The following is a 17,847-nucleotide window of genomic DNA, read 5'->3' as shown; positions in this document are numbered from 1 at the left end:
GGACTGAAATAAAATCCAAACCCCTCCCCACAGCTCTCTGTGGCCTGGCCCTCCTGCCTCTCTGGCCACACCTCTCTTTGCTGTCACCTCTCCTCACCTTGTCTCAGCTGTGAGGCCCTGAGTAAGTTGGGTTTGCCCACATCTCAGGACCTTTGCCCGGACTGTTCCCCGCTGAGAGCTGCCTCCCACCATTCAGGTCCCCACTGCCCACCCAGGGCACCTCCACCAAAAAGCCTTTTCCGAGAGGGAGAACCAGGAAGACGCTGTCTGTTCCTAGGCTCTCTGGGAGTTAAATGGTGAAATCAACACTTGCAAAGCCATCCTAAGGAGGCAGAAGCACTCCCCAACATGACTTGGGCTTGAGAAGAAATGTATCTGTGAGGATGTAAGCCGGCCAGCCTCAGAAACACTGGAATAAGCGAGCAACGAGGCAAGCTCTGCCAGTGCCCACTCAGACCCTGGGCTCCTGGGAGAGAATCTTGGCCAGTGGACCTGGCCGAGGTTCATGCACCTGATTCTCTCGGCCTGGAATCGCCGATTACCAGGACACACTTGTTCTATGTTCCCAAGCCAAACTTCTACTTGTGATCTGGCTGGTCACACGTTTGCCCACTAGATGAGCATTTCTGGGTCGTGCAGAAAGGAGTTCCTGGTGATAACAATAATTTCTCTTTCTAAAAATCAACAAATTGGCATTTTAATTTTATTCATCAGTCTTGAGAGTTGATCAATAAAAACCCCTGAAGAGACTAAATCCATTCTTTTGACAAATCACCCAGACTGGCTTAAAACCTTCTACCTGTTCTTAGATAAAATCCAAGTCCCTCAGGGACCCTGCAAGTCCTGGCTTCTATGAATCCCGTCTTCAACACCACCTAGCATAATTCCAGCCATGCCAGCTCATTCCTCAGGCCTTTGCATTTGCTGTTCCTTCTGCCTGGGATGCTTTCCCCATCTGCTCTCTGCATGGCAGGCTCCTCTCAAATGTCACATCCTTAAAGAGACCCTTCATGACTGACCTCCTCATCCAAAATAGCCTCCTCCTGCCATCTCTACCTGTTATTCTCCATCAGATGATGTCACTCTATTCTTATTCCCCTCATACACTTGCCAGTGCTTGAAGTTAACTCCTATGCTTATTAGCTGTCCCCTCCCCAACCCCATGCCATAACGAAGCCAGCTCTATTAGGGGCGGGGACCCTGTCTGTCTTGCTCATGATTAAATTCCCAGAGCCTAGAACAGTGTCCATCACATATTAGGTACTCAGTAAATATTTGTTGAAAGAAACAATGGGTGAATAGCTTAAGTATGACAAGTTAAAAAAATCTAAGTAAGGTTTTACTTTCTTTGGGGAAAAAAATGTATCTGGCAGCTAGACACTTCATTTTATTAAAAGCAAAGCATATAATAAATTCTTGACTAGTTTTGCTAATAATTTCATTTTTTCCAAAGGTGGAATAAAGCAATCACTTCTTTTTGAGTTCTCAACAAGCACATATTCTGTAACTTGAAACAAAAACATAAAACTTTGCATTTTTACCAAAAGTAGCCAGCAGAGGGAGCCTCTCCAAGTAATTGCAGTCTATGAGGTCTTTCAAGGAGGTGCAATGAATTACAAAGGAAATCAATCATACAGGGACAGTTGTGGAAGTAAACTGCAGGGTTAACCATTTTAGTACTGTTTATATTCACCCAATTAGCCAAGAGTTGAAAATGTTTTCTTTTTTTTTTTTTTAAGAAGATGTTGGGGGTAGGAGTTTATTAATTAATTAATTTATTTTTGCTATGTTGGGTCTTCGTTTCTGTGCAAGGGCTTTCTCTAGTTGTGGCAAGCGGGGCCACCCTTCATTGCAGTGCGCGGGCCTCCCACTGTCGCGGCCTCTCTTGCTGCGGAGCACAGGCTCCAGACGTGCAGGCACAGCCGTTGTGGCTCACGGGCCCAGTTGCTCCGCGGCATGTGGGATCCTCCCAGACCAGGGCTTGAACCCATGTCCCCTGCATTAGCAGGCAGATTCTCAACCACTGCACCACCAGGGAAGCCCGAAAATGTTTTCTTTAAAATGAGAATCCTGGTTAAGTTTAATATTTTTCAATAAGAACGTGAATTAAAAAACAAATTAAGAATTCAGGGACACAAAAATCTTACAAAAAAGTGAGCTTTTAATCTACTGCTTGGGGAATTCCCTGGCAGTCAGTGGTTAGGACTCCACGCTCTCACTACTGAGGGCCTGGCCTGGGAACTAAGATCTCACAAGGCACACGGCACAGCCAAAACAAAAAAAAAAACAAAAAAACACAACTACTGTTTGACAGGAATGAAGATATGTATATAAATTAACATTATGCCACATTAATAATCAAATTTAGAAATGTGGGGAAGAAACTCATAAAAGGGAGATTTTGGGACATGAAGTAAACTGCCAACCCTTATTTGATATATATCAACAAATTCTAAAACTTTCGGCAGAATCTCCACCGGACACTCCCCTCACATTCCAAGAAGAAATGATTTAAATACAATTCGAATGCATTACCCAGCTACCACTTTAGTCCACGTGGGCACCAATAGTGCCACGGTTCCTTACTAACTCTCTCTCTTCCTACCTAAATGCTTTACACATTTTCTACATAGTTAAATATTCATTCTGATCATAATTTTAATAGCAAAAGTCTTCCAATATAGGCTTAATTTTTCTTGTTTACTAGTAAAGCTGTGATGCCGATCCTTCAGCTGAATCTGTGTGCACATCACATGGATAAATCCCTAGAGGTGGAACTGCTGAGGTCAGAGACCTTATTTTAGGCGTCTGACAAATGAAACTGTCCTCCAGAAAGGCTGTGTGATTTATTCAACAACATCTGTGCCTGTTTTTGTACAGCCTGGCCCAAATCTAGTACTGTTATTCTAAAACAATTCAACAACATGATGGGCAAAATGACACTGTATTGTTTTTCTACTTTGCCTTCCTTTGTTAGGTGAGGTTACACATGTTCTTCATCTCTTTGTTGACCATGTCTCTTATGATTTACCTGTCCATGTGCCTTGCCCATTTCTTACTGATCTGTAGGAGCTTTTGTTTGAATAGATTAAGAAGAATACTTTATTATAAGTTTACAAATATAATCAAATAATTAAAAATAAGAACAGCTCAGTCTGCCTCCGGATTTGCAGTGACACTGGGTGTGTAATGACATGAGCTCCAGATCAGCAGGGTTGTTGCTAGAAGGAGAAGAAATGGAAGAAGAAGTTCTATGTTCTGTACTCAGCTTTAAAGAAATGCTGGGTGACTTAGAGAAAATGATATACCCTGTTCAAAAGCTGTGGACTCAGTAACACAAAAAGATAATATTGCTCACTATGACCCATGAGTATATAACATTTTAGATGCATTACTGGTCAATGAGACTATTTTTCAGACATCTTGCCTTCCTTATCATGTACCGATAATCATGACACATGGCATTAACATACCTCCACTGACCATAAACCCGCACAAGTAGTTAAGACCTGTTGTGTGAGCTAGCGTAGGGTTTGTCCAAAACAATGCAATCTTTTCGAAGATGTGCAAACATCAATCAGTGCTTAGGCTTGTGTTAATGTAAGAGTCACGTTACCATGTGGATGGGACTTGAACCACAATTCTGGAGCCTTCTAAACTGATTTGTGGGGCATAGGCTTCTTTATTTTCAATCTGCGCCGTATCAACCACCACCTAACAGAGAAACAAAAACAAAAATCAGTTTTCAGAGAGGAAAACGGATCATAAACAAATCAAATGCATGAGCCTATCAATGCTGAGTGACTCTGGTCTCTGGTAAGAACTATTCCCCAGCAAGACAGATACGCAGAGGCCAGTCAGGAGCCCCACGGAGACAAGAGCAAGTAATATCTTTATGACTGAAAACAGTAATACTTCAATAAACACGAACACATTCGAGGTGCAGGAGGTAGCGAACTCTGCAATCATTTTCAGTACTTCTTCCAAATTGTAAATATGTTAATTAGGAATTACTTTGTTTCTTTTGTTTCATTCCTAAGTATTTTTTCACTTTATGCACTTGAAAGAAGTAAAAATGTCATTAAAAATCAAACCAATGCTTTAGAAAAGCCTATCTGTAATGACTGAATCCAAGCCAGAAGTCAATGAAGCTTTTTGTAAAGACCATTTTATCCTCAACCATCAATAGAAACAAAATTACTTCAGGAAAAATGAAGAACCAACCCTTTTCTCAATGATTTCCTCTTATTTGGAGGAGAGTCTTTATTTTTTATTTTTCATATTTTTTGGTCATGCCGTGCAGCTTGCGGGGCCTCAGTTCCCCGACTAGGGACTGAATCCAGGCCACAGCAGTAAACGCATGGAGTCCTAACCACCAGACAACCAGGGAACTCCCTGGAGGAGTCTTTAATACTACACAGATGATACAGTATGCTTTGTAATTTAAAGAGTCTGACAAAGTAATGAATATATTTTCAAATAACTAAAAGAATTTTAAGAAAATAGTCATAAAACACTTTAAAACCAAATCTGTAACATTTCAGAAAAGGCAAAGCCATGCAGAGTTGCTTATTAGGATTCCAAATTCAGCCTCTAATGGAGTTGATTTCCACCGCTGTAAAGAGAGTTCTCACAGCTGGTCTGCAATGTCCTTTGGAAAAGACTTCCTGTCCAAGTAATAGCCATTGTTGGAACAGGCAGGTGTTTCCTCTCTCCTCCCAGCCCCAGAACAATAATCTAAAGGTTCTTTATCAGTCACAAACAACGGTGCCCTGGGATCAAGGCGGAGGGAATGAGGAAGAAGTTATTGCTCTCTGAGTAACATGGGACTTTTTTTTTAAACGATGATTTCTCAAAATAGCCTTTGAGGGACTTCCCTGGTGGTCCAGTGGTTAAGACTCTGTGCTCCCAATGCAAGGGGCCTGGGTTCAATCTCTGGTCAGGGAACTAGATCCCACATACATGCTGCAACTAAGAGTTTGCATGTCGCAACTAAGGATCCCACATGTGGCAACTAAGACCTGGCACAGCCAAATAAATAAATAAATATATATTTAAAAAACTAAGCTAAAATCTTTAAAAAAAAAAAAAAAAGCCTTTGGGTCCTCCTGCCTTATTTTACACGCTCCTTTCTGGAGAGCTTATTGCCATGGTTCTCCTAGTTTCAGCTAAAATGGTCTTTGGAAACCTCCATACTTCAGCAGGGGGTCTCCAGTTTACTCTTTTTCTTAGGGGTTCCTATACTAAGGAACAGATCTTAAGCAAAACGTAACTCACCACTGTGGACAGGCCCCCACCTGGCCCTCCACAAGGCAGTACCACCCTGAGCTGGGCCACCTGAGCACGCACTCACACCAAACAAAAGGACTGCATCCTCCCAACAGCTCCTTTTATGAATAAAGTAGGAATTAGAGTAAGAAACAGTTCTTTAATTTTCTAAATCTCTAATTAGCTTCCTTTAATCTCTGAAATGCTATAACTCTTCAAAAAGCAGTCATTTAATTCTAGAAAGTGGGATAAGAACATAAGGTATACGGGTCAAAGTTACCTAACAAAAACCTAGGTGTTGATTTCCTGACCCCACCCAACTTTGGCAAAAGTTATTCTTCTCACCAGAGGTGAAAAGACCAAACTTACCTGAGTTGATGTTGTTATTTTATTGCAGAAACAGAGAACTGGGATACAAAGTGACTGGATGGGGGCACTACTTATACCATTGGAGGAGGTGATATTTGAGCTGACATCAGGAAAATGAGAACGAGTCACATGAAGATCTGAGAGGAGTATTCTCAGGAAAAAGGAGCATCAGGGGCAAAGGCCTGAGACAGGAAGAAGCTTTGTGTGTTTGAGCAACAGAAAGACATCCACTGTGGCTTCAGAGTAATCAGGCCAGGTGAAGGGTCCTATCAAATCGTTACTTATGTAATGGTTTCCTTAAAATCAGGAAAGCAGGAGACATCATTTTGCAACTAGGTCCCCTGCTAATACATATTATCAATCTATTAAAGGAAAAAAAAGACTTGGGCCTCACTGTTGTGGCCTCTCCCGTTGCAGAGCACAGGCTCCGGACGTGCAGGCTCAGCGGCCATGGCTCACGGGCCCAGTCGCTCCGCAGCATGTGGGATCTTCCCGGACCGGGGCACGAACCCGTGTCCCCTGCATTGGCAGGCGGACTCTCAACCACTGCGCCACCAGGGAAGCCCCAAAAAAAGACTTTTTAATGCTGTTCTTCCTTTACCTTTTCTATCTGGTCTAAAACCTGCAGCAAGCAAAGTGCTTTTTAAATTCTCCAATGTTTTTGCACATGTGCCCACACCACATCCTCACATGCCTGAAACGTCCTTCTCTATTCTCTCCCTCATCCATCACACGTGCTCACTCACCAGTCCAGCTTGGCCAAACAGCAGCTGCACGGCGGTCTTGCAGGCACCCCGCCACGTGGATGGGCACACCTGGTTCAGGACTTCAGTCACAGGAAAATCGTCCCTGGGTGTGATTCCATTATAGCAGCCTGCCTCCTTGATCAGCTGTAACATTGTATGCTACAGATTGATAAAAAGAGGGTTCGCACCTCAAAATAAAGCCATACCAGGTTCTAAGACTTGTAGAAATGCATTTACAGGTACACAATAGTCCTCAAGAGAAGAGCATTTTATGTACTCCCATATCATGTCATTTTAATTTCTTAAGTAATTATCGTTAATTACCTTCAAAGATTTTCTCAACCCTGTAGCATGATTGGTTAGATATGAATACATGTGCGTTAATATGTGATTTCTATTCTGGCACAAAATATAGCATTATTTAGCAATGTGCTAATGCAAACTGGTTGAGGAATTTTGAAATTCTGAATAAGGAAACAAAATCATCTGGCAAAAGCAAATACCAATGAAAACCTCATCTTTATTTTGGATGAACAAGTGGTCAGGTATGCAGACTCTGGAAACAGACTGTATAAGCTCCAATTCCAGTCTACAACTTTCTAGCTGTGTGGCCTTGGACCTCAGTTCCTCTATCTGTCAAATGGGGAAAAGGGCAGTACCCACTTCATGGGTGAGCATTAACTAGACAATGCATGGGAAGCATTTGACACAATGCCTGGCACACATGATGCTCTGCAAATGGTCCTAATTACTTCAGTATCATGACAATATCTCTCCTCTTATTTAATTTATGAAAGTCCACTGAAACATTAATCATAAACAGTATTTTATAGTGTACTTGCAAAACCCTGTATTTTACACATTTTAAACAAAATTATGAATAAAACTAACTTGGCAAATGTTTCATTAAAAAAGTCACCCTAGGAGCTTCTGATTTGGTGAACACGTGGAGGTGCCTGGAGAGAACATGGAACCTCCAAGCCCCTTCCCCATGCCTTGCCCTAGGCATCTCTTCCATCTCGCTGTTCCTGAGTTACGTCCTCTCATAATAAACTGGTGATCCGGAACTCTCCCAACAAGTTGGGATTCACAGCATCAATGTACTCAGATCAAGATAGTGTAAGGAGAGTATGCTGAGGCAGACATAGCACATTACTGAAGAAGTTCATTTATGGCCGTATAACTATAAAATGGTCACAGCCACTGCCTTAAATGCCAAAGTTTCCTTGGACCCTCTCCATACACTTCCTGGATCCCCCGGCCTCTCTTCTGGCTCCAGCGACCATTTGCCTCTGAGGACCCTGGCCCTGATCCCACTTCGGGGCTCCAGACCCATACATCCAATTGCCTGCTGAACAGCTCCACTTGGACATTTCAAAAGCAACCTTAAAATCACGTCCAAAAATATATTTTATGATGACTATCCCCGAGCCTCAATAAACAGCACCAAAGCAGCTGTCCAAGCCAGAAACCTGGGCCTCATCTCCTTTCCCCTCCCTCTCACAGCCAATTAATCACTGAGTCCTGCTTATTATAACTTCTAGATTGCTCTTGAATGCTTCCACTCGCCTCCCATGATCACTTGATGGGGCTATGGCCAAAACCCTTCAGTGCTGCTCCCCTCCCAGCCACAGTCCATCCTGAAGTCAGGGTGATCTTTCCGAAATGCAAACCTCATTACACGACCTGTCTTGGTGGGATGCCAGCCACCTGGGGATGGAGCCCAGCCCTCACACTGGGGGTTTTCTGGCCTCTCTGGGCTGCTTTTCCAGCCTTGGCTCCTACTATGTCTCGCCTTGTTCTAGACGGTGGCCCTCAGGTCTGACTACATATTAGAATCCCCTGGACAACTCTTACAAAATGCCAGAGCCCAAGCCTTACTTCAAGACAATTAAATCCGAATCTCATTAGTGACTGTCCTGGACAGCCAGGGGGGCCCCGGCTACAGCTCTAGGAAGATCTTCAGCTCTTGGGATGGGCTCTTACTTCCTGGCCATCTCACAGCCTCAGCCCCACCCCCATACTTATTATTCAGGTCTTTCTCTGCTTAAAGTCCTCTTCTCAAGAGTCACATCTCTTAATCCTTCAGGTGAGGCCCCCTCGTTCTGTGTTCCTATCACAACCTAGTGGGCTGTCAAATCTCCTAGCCTGGCACCAATGGATGCTCAATAAAGACCTACCAAATTGAGCCAAAAAAAAACACAACAAAAGTCACCCTAGTCTGCTTTTAGACACCAGTTTACTGAGGAAGGTCAATGCCTCCCGTCTTCACTTAAGTTTTGCTTTTTAGTCTAGATTCTTTACAAGCCCTCAGGTTTCCTTAAGAACTCTGTTTTCAAGTTCACACCCGGTTGTTGGAACCCCAAGGAAAGCTACCGTCTTAAGTTTCAGATTGTCGGCGGCCGACTCGTTGAAGGAGACACCCTTCAGGAAGTTCGATCCTATCTGCACAGGGACGGTGGGAAGCTCACACTGCATGGGCTGCGGCGGGGTCTGCCTCCGCCCTGTCTGCTGTGCTTCTGCCTCGCTGCAGCAGCCCTGGAAAAGGGTTGGGTAGGAGAGGAGAGGTGACCCACAGCTCACCTCTCAAGACATTTGCCTCATGTGGATGGCATGAATGCCATACCACAGCTCCCAGGAGCTACCAGAAAGAAAAGCGTACCTGCAAACTGGCTTCAATTGCCTTTGGATTCAGGTGGAAACCGGCTTTCATTGCATATTCACAGTGACCTAAGCTTTCCAGAGCTATTTTATATGCCTGCAAAGAAATTGTTTGCAAGAATGAAGATTACATAGCAGATTATAAACGGACTAGATTCAATGAAAACAGAAATTTTAAATTTCTATAGTTATTAAAAGACATGCGGCAAACCACCGTCTTACTACTCTTTCCAATTGGCTCAGCATCACGACTTTAACTCCCTCCCTGTTCTCCTCCCTTAGATATTAATGTGCCGGTTCTGAAAAACGTACTTGCAGAGCACTGTCAATCTTTATGTTCAGTTCTTTCAGCTGGTGCTCAGGAATCGCTGCACTTTGAGAACAGAAGAGCTGCTGAACTTCAATTCCTGCCAGGCGGCCATCACAGCCTCTTTCTCTTAGTCTAGATGTTGCCTGCAACAGAAATGGTGACTGGTAGGTAAAAGAGGATTTTACAGAAACTAGCAAAATTAAAAAACCAGAAAACAACTATAGTAAAGCAAGAAACTATCTAAGAATTAGATATAAACCAGACATTCCGGATCGTCTGTATTACGAAGTGAGCAAGCAGCCAGAAGTTCTGAAAGACTGAATCAAGCATTGAAGAGAAAGCAAACCTGACAATAGAACTACCTTAAGAGACCCCTGGGAATTCCCTGGCGGTCCAGTGGTTAGGACTCCGCACTCTCACTGCTGAGGGCCTGGATTCAATCCCTGGTCAGGGAACTAAGATCCCACAAACCATGCGGTATGACCAAAAAAAAGAAACACTGGAAAAAAGACTTACCTACCTGTTATTTATTTTATATCTATATTACATATAAATTACATACACATTAAAAACATTCACATTTTAAATTTCCCTGCTTTAAAAAGACAGATACCCTAGTATATTGGCCCTTGGAGTTTCCAGAATTAAACAATATATGTATGGTTGGGTGGTCCTATACACCAAAGTAAAAAACCTCACCAATAGACAAAGAATAGGAAAAAAACATACACTGTAACATTAAAGGAAAAACAGAACTTTTGAAATCTGCACAGGAAAATGAAATACTTATTGTTTAGTCACTAAATATGTTTATGAAGAGCACATAAGAAAAAACAAGAAGAAATTAATCTGTGTCTTGTGATGAAATGTTATCTATACATATGGGTCAGGACTAGAGAATACAGAAAAATATATATTTGATTTACTAGATGGAAGGAAGGATTCAGGATGAACTGTCTTTCAATTTTTCAATGTCTATTTTTATTGCAATAACATTTGTGCAGCAAATAACATTTTTTAACAGTTAATTTTTGTTCTTCTAGGCCAAGGTAGGGGTTGTAATATTTACCAAAATTGCAGGACTAAAGGAAGTTAACTAGCAGCTATAATGCCACACATTTCCAAAGCTCCACAAATTCTGTATGAATACCAACCATTCCCTGAACCCTAACAGTCTCACAGTTTAAAACCATTTGACTCTCTTTCTAGAACTCTTCCATTTAGTCAAATATGTAGCCCACAAGGTCTTATGTTAGGTGTCTCTGGATAGACAGTGGAGCACAAAACCTGGTCCCTACCATCTTGGAGCTGACAGCTTCATGGGTCGAAAAGGCAAACAAATAAAATATTTAAAAAATATAAAATGGAGAAAAACATCCCAAGGGAAATAGAGAACTGTAACAGGGAGTGCCCGAGAAACTGAGAAATCAACGTTTAGGCTGAGTTTAAGGCAGAGGAGGCAGTCAACAGAAGTGTGGGGTGGGGGTAGGACAGGCAGAGATATCAGCAAAGGAACTAGAACCCAGTGAGCAGGGGACAGTGGCCACAGATGAGGCTGGTGAGGAGGCAGGGGCCACATTATGTGGGACTAGGCAGGTCATGGGGATGGGTACACACTTTACCTTAAGGAAATGGAGAGACATGAAGGACGGCAAGACAGAAAGGGGAGAAGCAAGTCCAGCCACTGAAGCTGTCAGGGGAGAGTAATGATTCCCTGAACTAGGTTAGTGATAGTGGACACAGAAAGAATGGGACAGACTTGCAGTCATATTTTGGAGGTCGGATCTGCAGGGCTTTCTTATGGATTGGATGTAGATGTGACAGAAAAACTGGAGGATAAATCTCAGGTTTCTTGCACAAAGGACCCAGTGCGGGATGGCACTACATGCTATAGCACAGGGAAGATTTGAGGAGGAACAGTGTGTGCAGAAAGGCTAAGGGCTGAGCCATCAGAAGACCTGAGGAGGGCAGCAGCTGAATATAGGGGCCTGAGCCCACGGGGGAAGCGAACCGGGCACACACATTTGTGTGCTTGTGGCCCCAGCCCACAAGCAGTTTTTAAAGTTCCAAGACTAGACGGAGACCCTCTAGGGGAGAGGGCACGTAGAACTGAGCCTTGAGAAACTCATATTCGTAAGTTATGTTGAAGAGAAGCTAGCAAAGTGGATGGAGAGGCTAGCCCAACAGCTAAGAGGTACCTAAGAACACCTGGTTCTCCACAAGGAGAGAGGATTTCCAGGGCTCATGTCGCTGTGAGCTGCTGAATGGAGTCATCGGGATCCTTGGATTTCTGCCAATTATTTTTGGCAACGTGGAAGGCACCAGTGACCCTGACAAGACAAGGTATGTTCTTGTGTAGGAGTGGAAGCCAGATTTTAGTGAACTGAATGATACCATTTACATAAAGTTTCATATTGTGCAAAACAATACATTTATGGATACATACATATAGAATAAAAATATAAAAATATACATAGGAATCACAAACTCCAAAATCAAAAGAGGTTATCTCTAGAGAGAAAGGAATATGAATAAGATAGTGGAGAAGTACAAAGGGAATTCAAGTGCATTCGTAATAATATTTTCCTGTTAAAAATAAAAGGTATGAGGGCTTCCCTGGTGGCGTAGTGGTTAAGAATCCACCTGCCGATGCAGGGGACACAGGTTTGAGCCCTGGTCCAGGAAGATCCCACATGCCGCGGAGCAAATAAGCCCGTGCGCCAGAACTACTGAGCCTGCGCTCTACAGCCCGCAAGCCACAACTACTGAAGCCCACAAGCCACAACTACTGAAGCCCACGTGCCTAGAGCCCGTGCTCTGCAACAAGAGAAGCCCCCGCACCGCAAGGAAGAGTAGCCCCAGCTCGCCGCAACTAGAGAAAGCCCACGTGCAGCAATGAAGACCCAACGCAGCCAAAAATAATAAATAAAAAAAATAATAAATTTAGTAAAAAATTAAAAAAATAAAATGCCAACAAGAAATGTGTCATCGCCTACTACATCCCCACCTAGCTACCTGGCTGACCACTTACCCTCCACATACCCTCCAGCCTCTTCTCCCTGGTCCCTCTTCCTAGAAGATTTGATGCACTTCTTGTCGGAGGCCAGGCCCTTCCCCTGAGCTCCTGCACACCTCCATCACGGCCCCTCAAACCTGTTTTTGTAAGACTTTTCTCCTAGGAGGCTGTGAGTAGAGGCTACTACCTCAGTGCCTGCACATGCCTGGCATGAAGTGGGCATTTACAAAGACATTCACTGTTAAATGAATGAACAAGCTAATGACAGCAGCTGAAAACTCACACTTCTACATAAAATGGCTCTTTTAAGAACCAACAGGTAAAGGCCCTGTGGAGCCTCTCCTATCTGAACAAAGGGCACCAATCTCCCCAAAGTCAGGGTTACCTCAGCAGCCCCCCGCCAGGACCGCACAGCTTCCTCCAGTTCTGGTGTGTGGCCCATGCCAGATAAGCTGCCACCACTGCTACTGTTCTTTTTTTCTGGCACAACAACCTCGGCAAAGCAGGAGTGAGCCACTGGCTGGACCTTCTGTAACGCCTGGGTTAAAAACTGGAAATGGACCTGCACCACTGTCAAGAAGCATCGCCCCAACACCTGTGGAAACAAAAGAGCCAGGGATTTTAAGGCTGTGGGTTGCTACTGCATGACCGCAATCAATTCTCAACTATCAATTTGAGTAGAGGTAACAATTAACTGGAAACTGAAATCATACGAAGTTAAAAAGTCACCATGCTTTAGAAGGATCTGCCTTTGTTCTCACGTTTGGACCTGGGTGGCCTGATACCTAGAAATCAAGATGTTTGAACCAAACAGCAAGCCCCAAGATTCGCATGGGCCTTCCCATTTCCCATCTAGCCTCCCTCCACTCCTGTTCTCCACTCCCCTCATCTGGACTCTGGCTCACACCAACCCTGGTTGTCTTTGAGCTCCTGCTGAACCAGAGCAACCCACAATTCCAATTCTGTCCACACAGTATTCAGAGGGCAGAGTAAAAGCCAGGTGATTAAAAATCCAAAAGGTCAGTTTGACTATAAGAAGACATTCCATTGGAAATGGAATCCAAAGATACAGGTTATGTTGGTAACAGTGTTATTAACATAGTTATTACATAGTTATTAACATAGCTGTATGTCATATTTCCAGTCTTACAAAACAAAGCTCACAGACCTGTCTTCTAGGAGTCAACAAAACATACTGGTAAGTCCATTTGTCAGAACAGTAGAAACCCACTCACCTGATACGTATTAGTAGTTGGTTGATGCAGTAGTCCATTAAAGTAGAAAACTCATTTTAAAAACTACCATATACATGCTATGTTAATGTATACTATGAATATGTAATTATAATATATGTACTAAAAATATACTACATACCATAAACATTTTAAGATACAAATGTGCCTTTATCTGCCAACCTCTGGCACTGGCTAAAGCTGTTCTCTGACATTACTTGTCGTTCCCCATTTGCTTTCTTGTGTTAACTCCAGCTACAAGGTGTTCTCCATGATTTCCTACTTCTTTTTTCTTTAAAAGACAGCAAGAATTTGCTGCTTGCAAAGCAACTTGAGCAGACACTTTCCAGATTATTGACATGTCCCCCTAATCTTTTACAGTTGTTTTAGCCATACCAAATTCAACAACAGTAACAACAGAACCTTTTTGTAACTCCTTTATCGTGTTCCATAACATTCAAAACATTTTTAATGGAAGGTATTTCATATTTCATTGGCCTATACAGTGGATTACTTACTAACAAAAAATTACTTATTTTATTGAGTTTGTAATCCAACTGGAGCATAGCTGAGAGGGCCCACTAGCTGCCAGCTCTCAGGGCGCTGCCTTGGGGAGGTGGTGAAGGTTTCCACTGCCTTTTACAAGGAACTAAAATCCAACCCCACTGCCCACACTTTGGCCCAGTCCTGTCCCTTGGAGAAGCCAAAACTAAGACTCAACCTTGGACCTATCACCTCCCAGCACACATTTCAGATGCTGCCCTCTTCCACCCGCACTGGGCAGAGCTCTTCTTCCTGGAGAAAGAGAGTCAGGCAAGCTCCCAGTGGTGACACTTACTCCCTCTGAATTATTTTCCCCTGTGGAAATCACCAGGACAAAACTAAAGCAAACACACAAAACTCATACCAAAGCATCCTCCTTCTATAGGGAACCATCAGAAATACAGGCTGAATTCCCACTCAAACAAACCTCCTGGGTCTCTACTCACATCTCCCTCAAAGCTCCTCCCCATCAAAGATGGGGCAGAGTGAGCCACACAGAATAAGCAGACCTAGCAACCTAGGGACTTGTGCCACAAACAGAAAAAAGAGTATTCAATTAGCATTGTACATAATATCAGCCAGCCTGAACGAAACACTCAGCATGTACTTCACCTATGCTAAAGATTTCACACTGATTATCTCATTTAATCCTAGGAACAACCATATGAGGTCATTTCCATTTCACAAACAATAAGACTAAGGCACAGAAAGGTTATGAAACTTTGTCAAGGGGACACAACTGGATGTGGCAGAGGGGTCACTTGACTCAAGTGTCTATGCCCTTAGCCATTGTGCTCCCCTGCCTTCAACAGGCTCTACACACCTGGAGACAGCTGTGGGCTGGCAGCACTGAGGCCAGACACAGGACAGCAGCTCGACCTTAACTGGCTTAGGCCAGAATGATATGGTGTCCTGACGCTCCACACAGAGCAAAGCCAGGAGGAGGAGCGAAGCTGGGTCCTCAGGCACACACACTCTCCCTCCTCCTCCTTCCTTAGCCTCTTGGCAGGCTGTGGCTGAGGGAGGAGGAGGGAGAAGTGGAGATGCCATGTGCCATTTGCTCTAGGCGCATATTCTTTCAGCTTCTGACAGATACAACTCAGTCATTCATTCTTTCAACAGATGTGTAATTTGTGAATGCCTGATACGTACAAAGCACAAAAAGCCAGAAGATACTACAAGACAGCAAACAAGTCACTGTCCTTGTGAGGGTTACCTTCTAATGGTGGGGAACAGTTAAGTATATATGCGAAGTCAGGGGCTACTGGAGAATGAACACTAAGGAGTGAGGTGGGAAGGAAAAGGCTCTCTGAGGAAAAGACCAAGGGAACAGATGGAGTAATCCCTCTCCCTTCGAAAGGAAAATTCTGAGAAAGGCCTCTGAAGGCCTGATGCAGGGTCCTGGGCCCAGAACAGGACATTCTCTGATAATGCTGGTCGATGCTAGGCTGGGGGTTGGGGAGGGTCCTCTTGTTGTTAGGGGTAGAATGGTGGAAGGAGGATGCTTCTGTTGCAGGAGTAAATGGGGGGAGAGATGGTGGACAGTTTTAAAAGGCGGACATTTGGAATACTGTCTCCACCACTTATTACATGCTTGACCTTGGATGAGTTATTTAATCTAAATTTCTTCCGTGTATAGAAGAAATGATGCGAACAAGAGCTCAGCATTTCCCTCCCCCACTCATGAGGTATGTAGCACACATTCGGGTTGTGACAAAATATTTGTATTGCAAACAATTCATTAAAAGCCAATCAAACCAATGGTTACACCCTGGACCTTGGAGAAGCTTATTTATTTATTTTTTTTTTGGCTGCGCCACACGCGGCATACAGGATCTTAGTTCCCCAACTAGGGATCGAACCCATGCCCCCTGCAGTGGATGCATGGAGTCTTAACCACTGGACTAACAGGGAAGTCCCTGGAAAAGCTATTTAAAAAATATCTATTCTACAAGTTTACCTAAACTAACAGATGTATAAACACCACCTTTTCCAGATAGAGGACAAAGCTCCATCCCCAGCCTGCCTCTGACCCCCTTTTCTCTACAATATCTCCTGTCTTAGCCCAGCTTCCCTCCTATAACAGACTCCATCCTCTCCAACACAGGGATAAGCCAGTCCTTGGGGTCTTCCTGAGAAACCTGGAAAGAAATAGAGACGCTAAAGTTATGAACTTGGAAGCATGTGACCCAAGGGCTGAGGACAGCTGCTTTCTCTTTCACAGGGAGGACGTTTCCTAGACTGCAGGATCCAATGAAGCTGCAGAACAGATGTGGCAAGCTGGTGGACAAGTGAGTGGACTGGTCAAAGAGAGAGACATTTTAAATGTCAATGAGTTTAAACTGTCAGTGGAGCTACAGAGTTCCACGTCTATCAACCTGGAACTTCCAGAGTTCCAGCTATCATTTACTGAGTGCTTAACCCATACCAAGCACTTGACGTGCAGTGAAGTGACTCGGGGGTGATAGCAATTCATCCATTTTATAGATGACAATGAGGCTTAGAGAAAGAAAGAAACTTGCTCCAGTGTCAAGCAGTAATAAGTGGTGCAGTACAGATCTGATGCCAAGTCTGTCTGACTCCAAAAACTGTGTTCTAACCATCAGGCTATGCTATCTTCATATGACAAGATCCAGGATGTAGTCACGACAGTGACTAAGGATACCAAGAAGGGGAGAGGAACCCTGTGCAGGAACCCTGATGTCTCCCAAACAGTGTAAGGCCCTAGTGTCAGCCCAGTTCCCTGGGCTGGAAACGGACACTGAGAGGCACGGCTCAGTCTTCTCTAACTGTGGGAAAGGTACTGCGACAAGAGTAAAAAGTGGGGTAGCCTGTGGCACTTCAGTGTGGCATGAGTCTTAAAGTTCATGATCTGTACAGCAGACTGCTAAGACTGTCTGCAAACAGCAATGATAAACTGGGAGAGGACACACAGGGCTTGGGAAAAGCAGCAGCTTCTCTTACCTCTAGAGGAATTCCAAACCCCAAAACACCTGTTCAGGCCTTCAGCACATCAGTCCCATTCAATAATTATGAAGAAAGCAATCAGATTTAATCTGACCCTTGACATTTGCATTAGTAAAAAAAATATCCATTCATCCCAAGGCATCCCAAGTTGATGGAATCTGGGGCAATAAGAGGCTGTTATCAGACTTTCATTAAGAGAAACATTTTGGTGTGACTTAAATTCCTCATAAAGGCCCAAGTCCTGAATATAGACAATAAGCGACCTTGCCACTTCTGCCTCCAAATATCCATGGAGCATTCTGGATTACTATAAACAGCCATTGAGGATCTACTGAAATGAAACCTTGTTTTCTGGGAATCCCTGATGGCAGAGGAAAAGGGCACACGTTCACTTTCCCATTCCCCTATAAACGTACCACATGTGCTGCTAAGGGGGTTACGTTCATGAATATAACTAGGAAACCTTTTCTTTTTGGTGATTTTTATATTTTATTAATTAAAACCAACTTTAGTTTAAGGTCATCCTATTTTGAACTCTAAAAGACCACTCTTTCTACACCAGCATAGTCAACTCTACCTTGCTAGAATTTTTTCACAATTTTAGTTACTCCTCTTCTAGGGCCAGGGCCTGACTCAGCCCTGACTATATCTGCACGTGCTGAAATCACGAAGTGCCCAACTCCACCCCACCTGCCACACACCTTGTGATTTTCACATCAATATACACAATGGCTA

General features: G+C 43.7%; 1 protein-coding gene across 2 annotated transcripts in view; it reads right to left on the bottom strand.

The window, feature by feature from the left end:
• Positions 1–17,847, bottom strand: part of GARRE1 (granule associated Rac and RHOG effector 1) — an 81,368-nt gene that overhangs the window by 14,351 nt on the left and 49,170 nt on the right. For both annotated transcript variants that reach the window (XM_081217039.1, XM_081217038.1), the window contains 6 exons: positions 12,756–12,965; positions 9,357–9,497; positions 9,046–9,141; positions 8,760–8,921; positions 6,384–6,542; positions 3,617–3,714 (listed from right to left, as the gene is read on the bottom strand). In XM_081217039.1, coding sequence (XP_081073165.1) covers positions 3,617–3,714; positions 6,384–6,542; positions 8,760–8,921; positions 9,046–9,141; positions 9,357–9,497; positions 12,756–12,965 — 866 coding nt within the window. The remainder of the gene's footprint in view (positions 1–3,616; positions 3,715–6,383; positions 6,543–8,759; positions 8,922–9,045; positions 9,142–9,356; positions 9,498–12,755; positions 12,966–17,847) is intronic.

The sequence above is a fragment of the Mesoplodon bidens genome (genome assembly GCF_964165515.1).
Source record: "Mesoplodon bidens genome assembly, chromosome: 18".
NCBI lineage: Eukaryota > Metazoa > Chordata > Mammalia > Artiodactyla > Ziphiidae > Mesoplodon > Mesoplodon bidens.
Note: the sequence above shows the minus strand (reverse complement) of the source record. Positions and strands in the feature narration are given on the sequence as shown.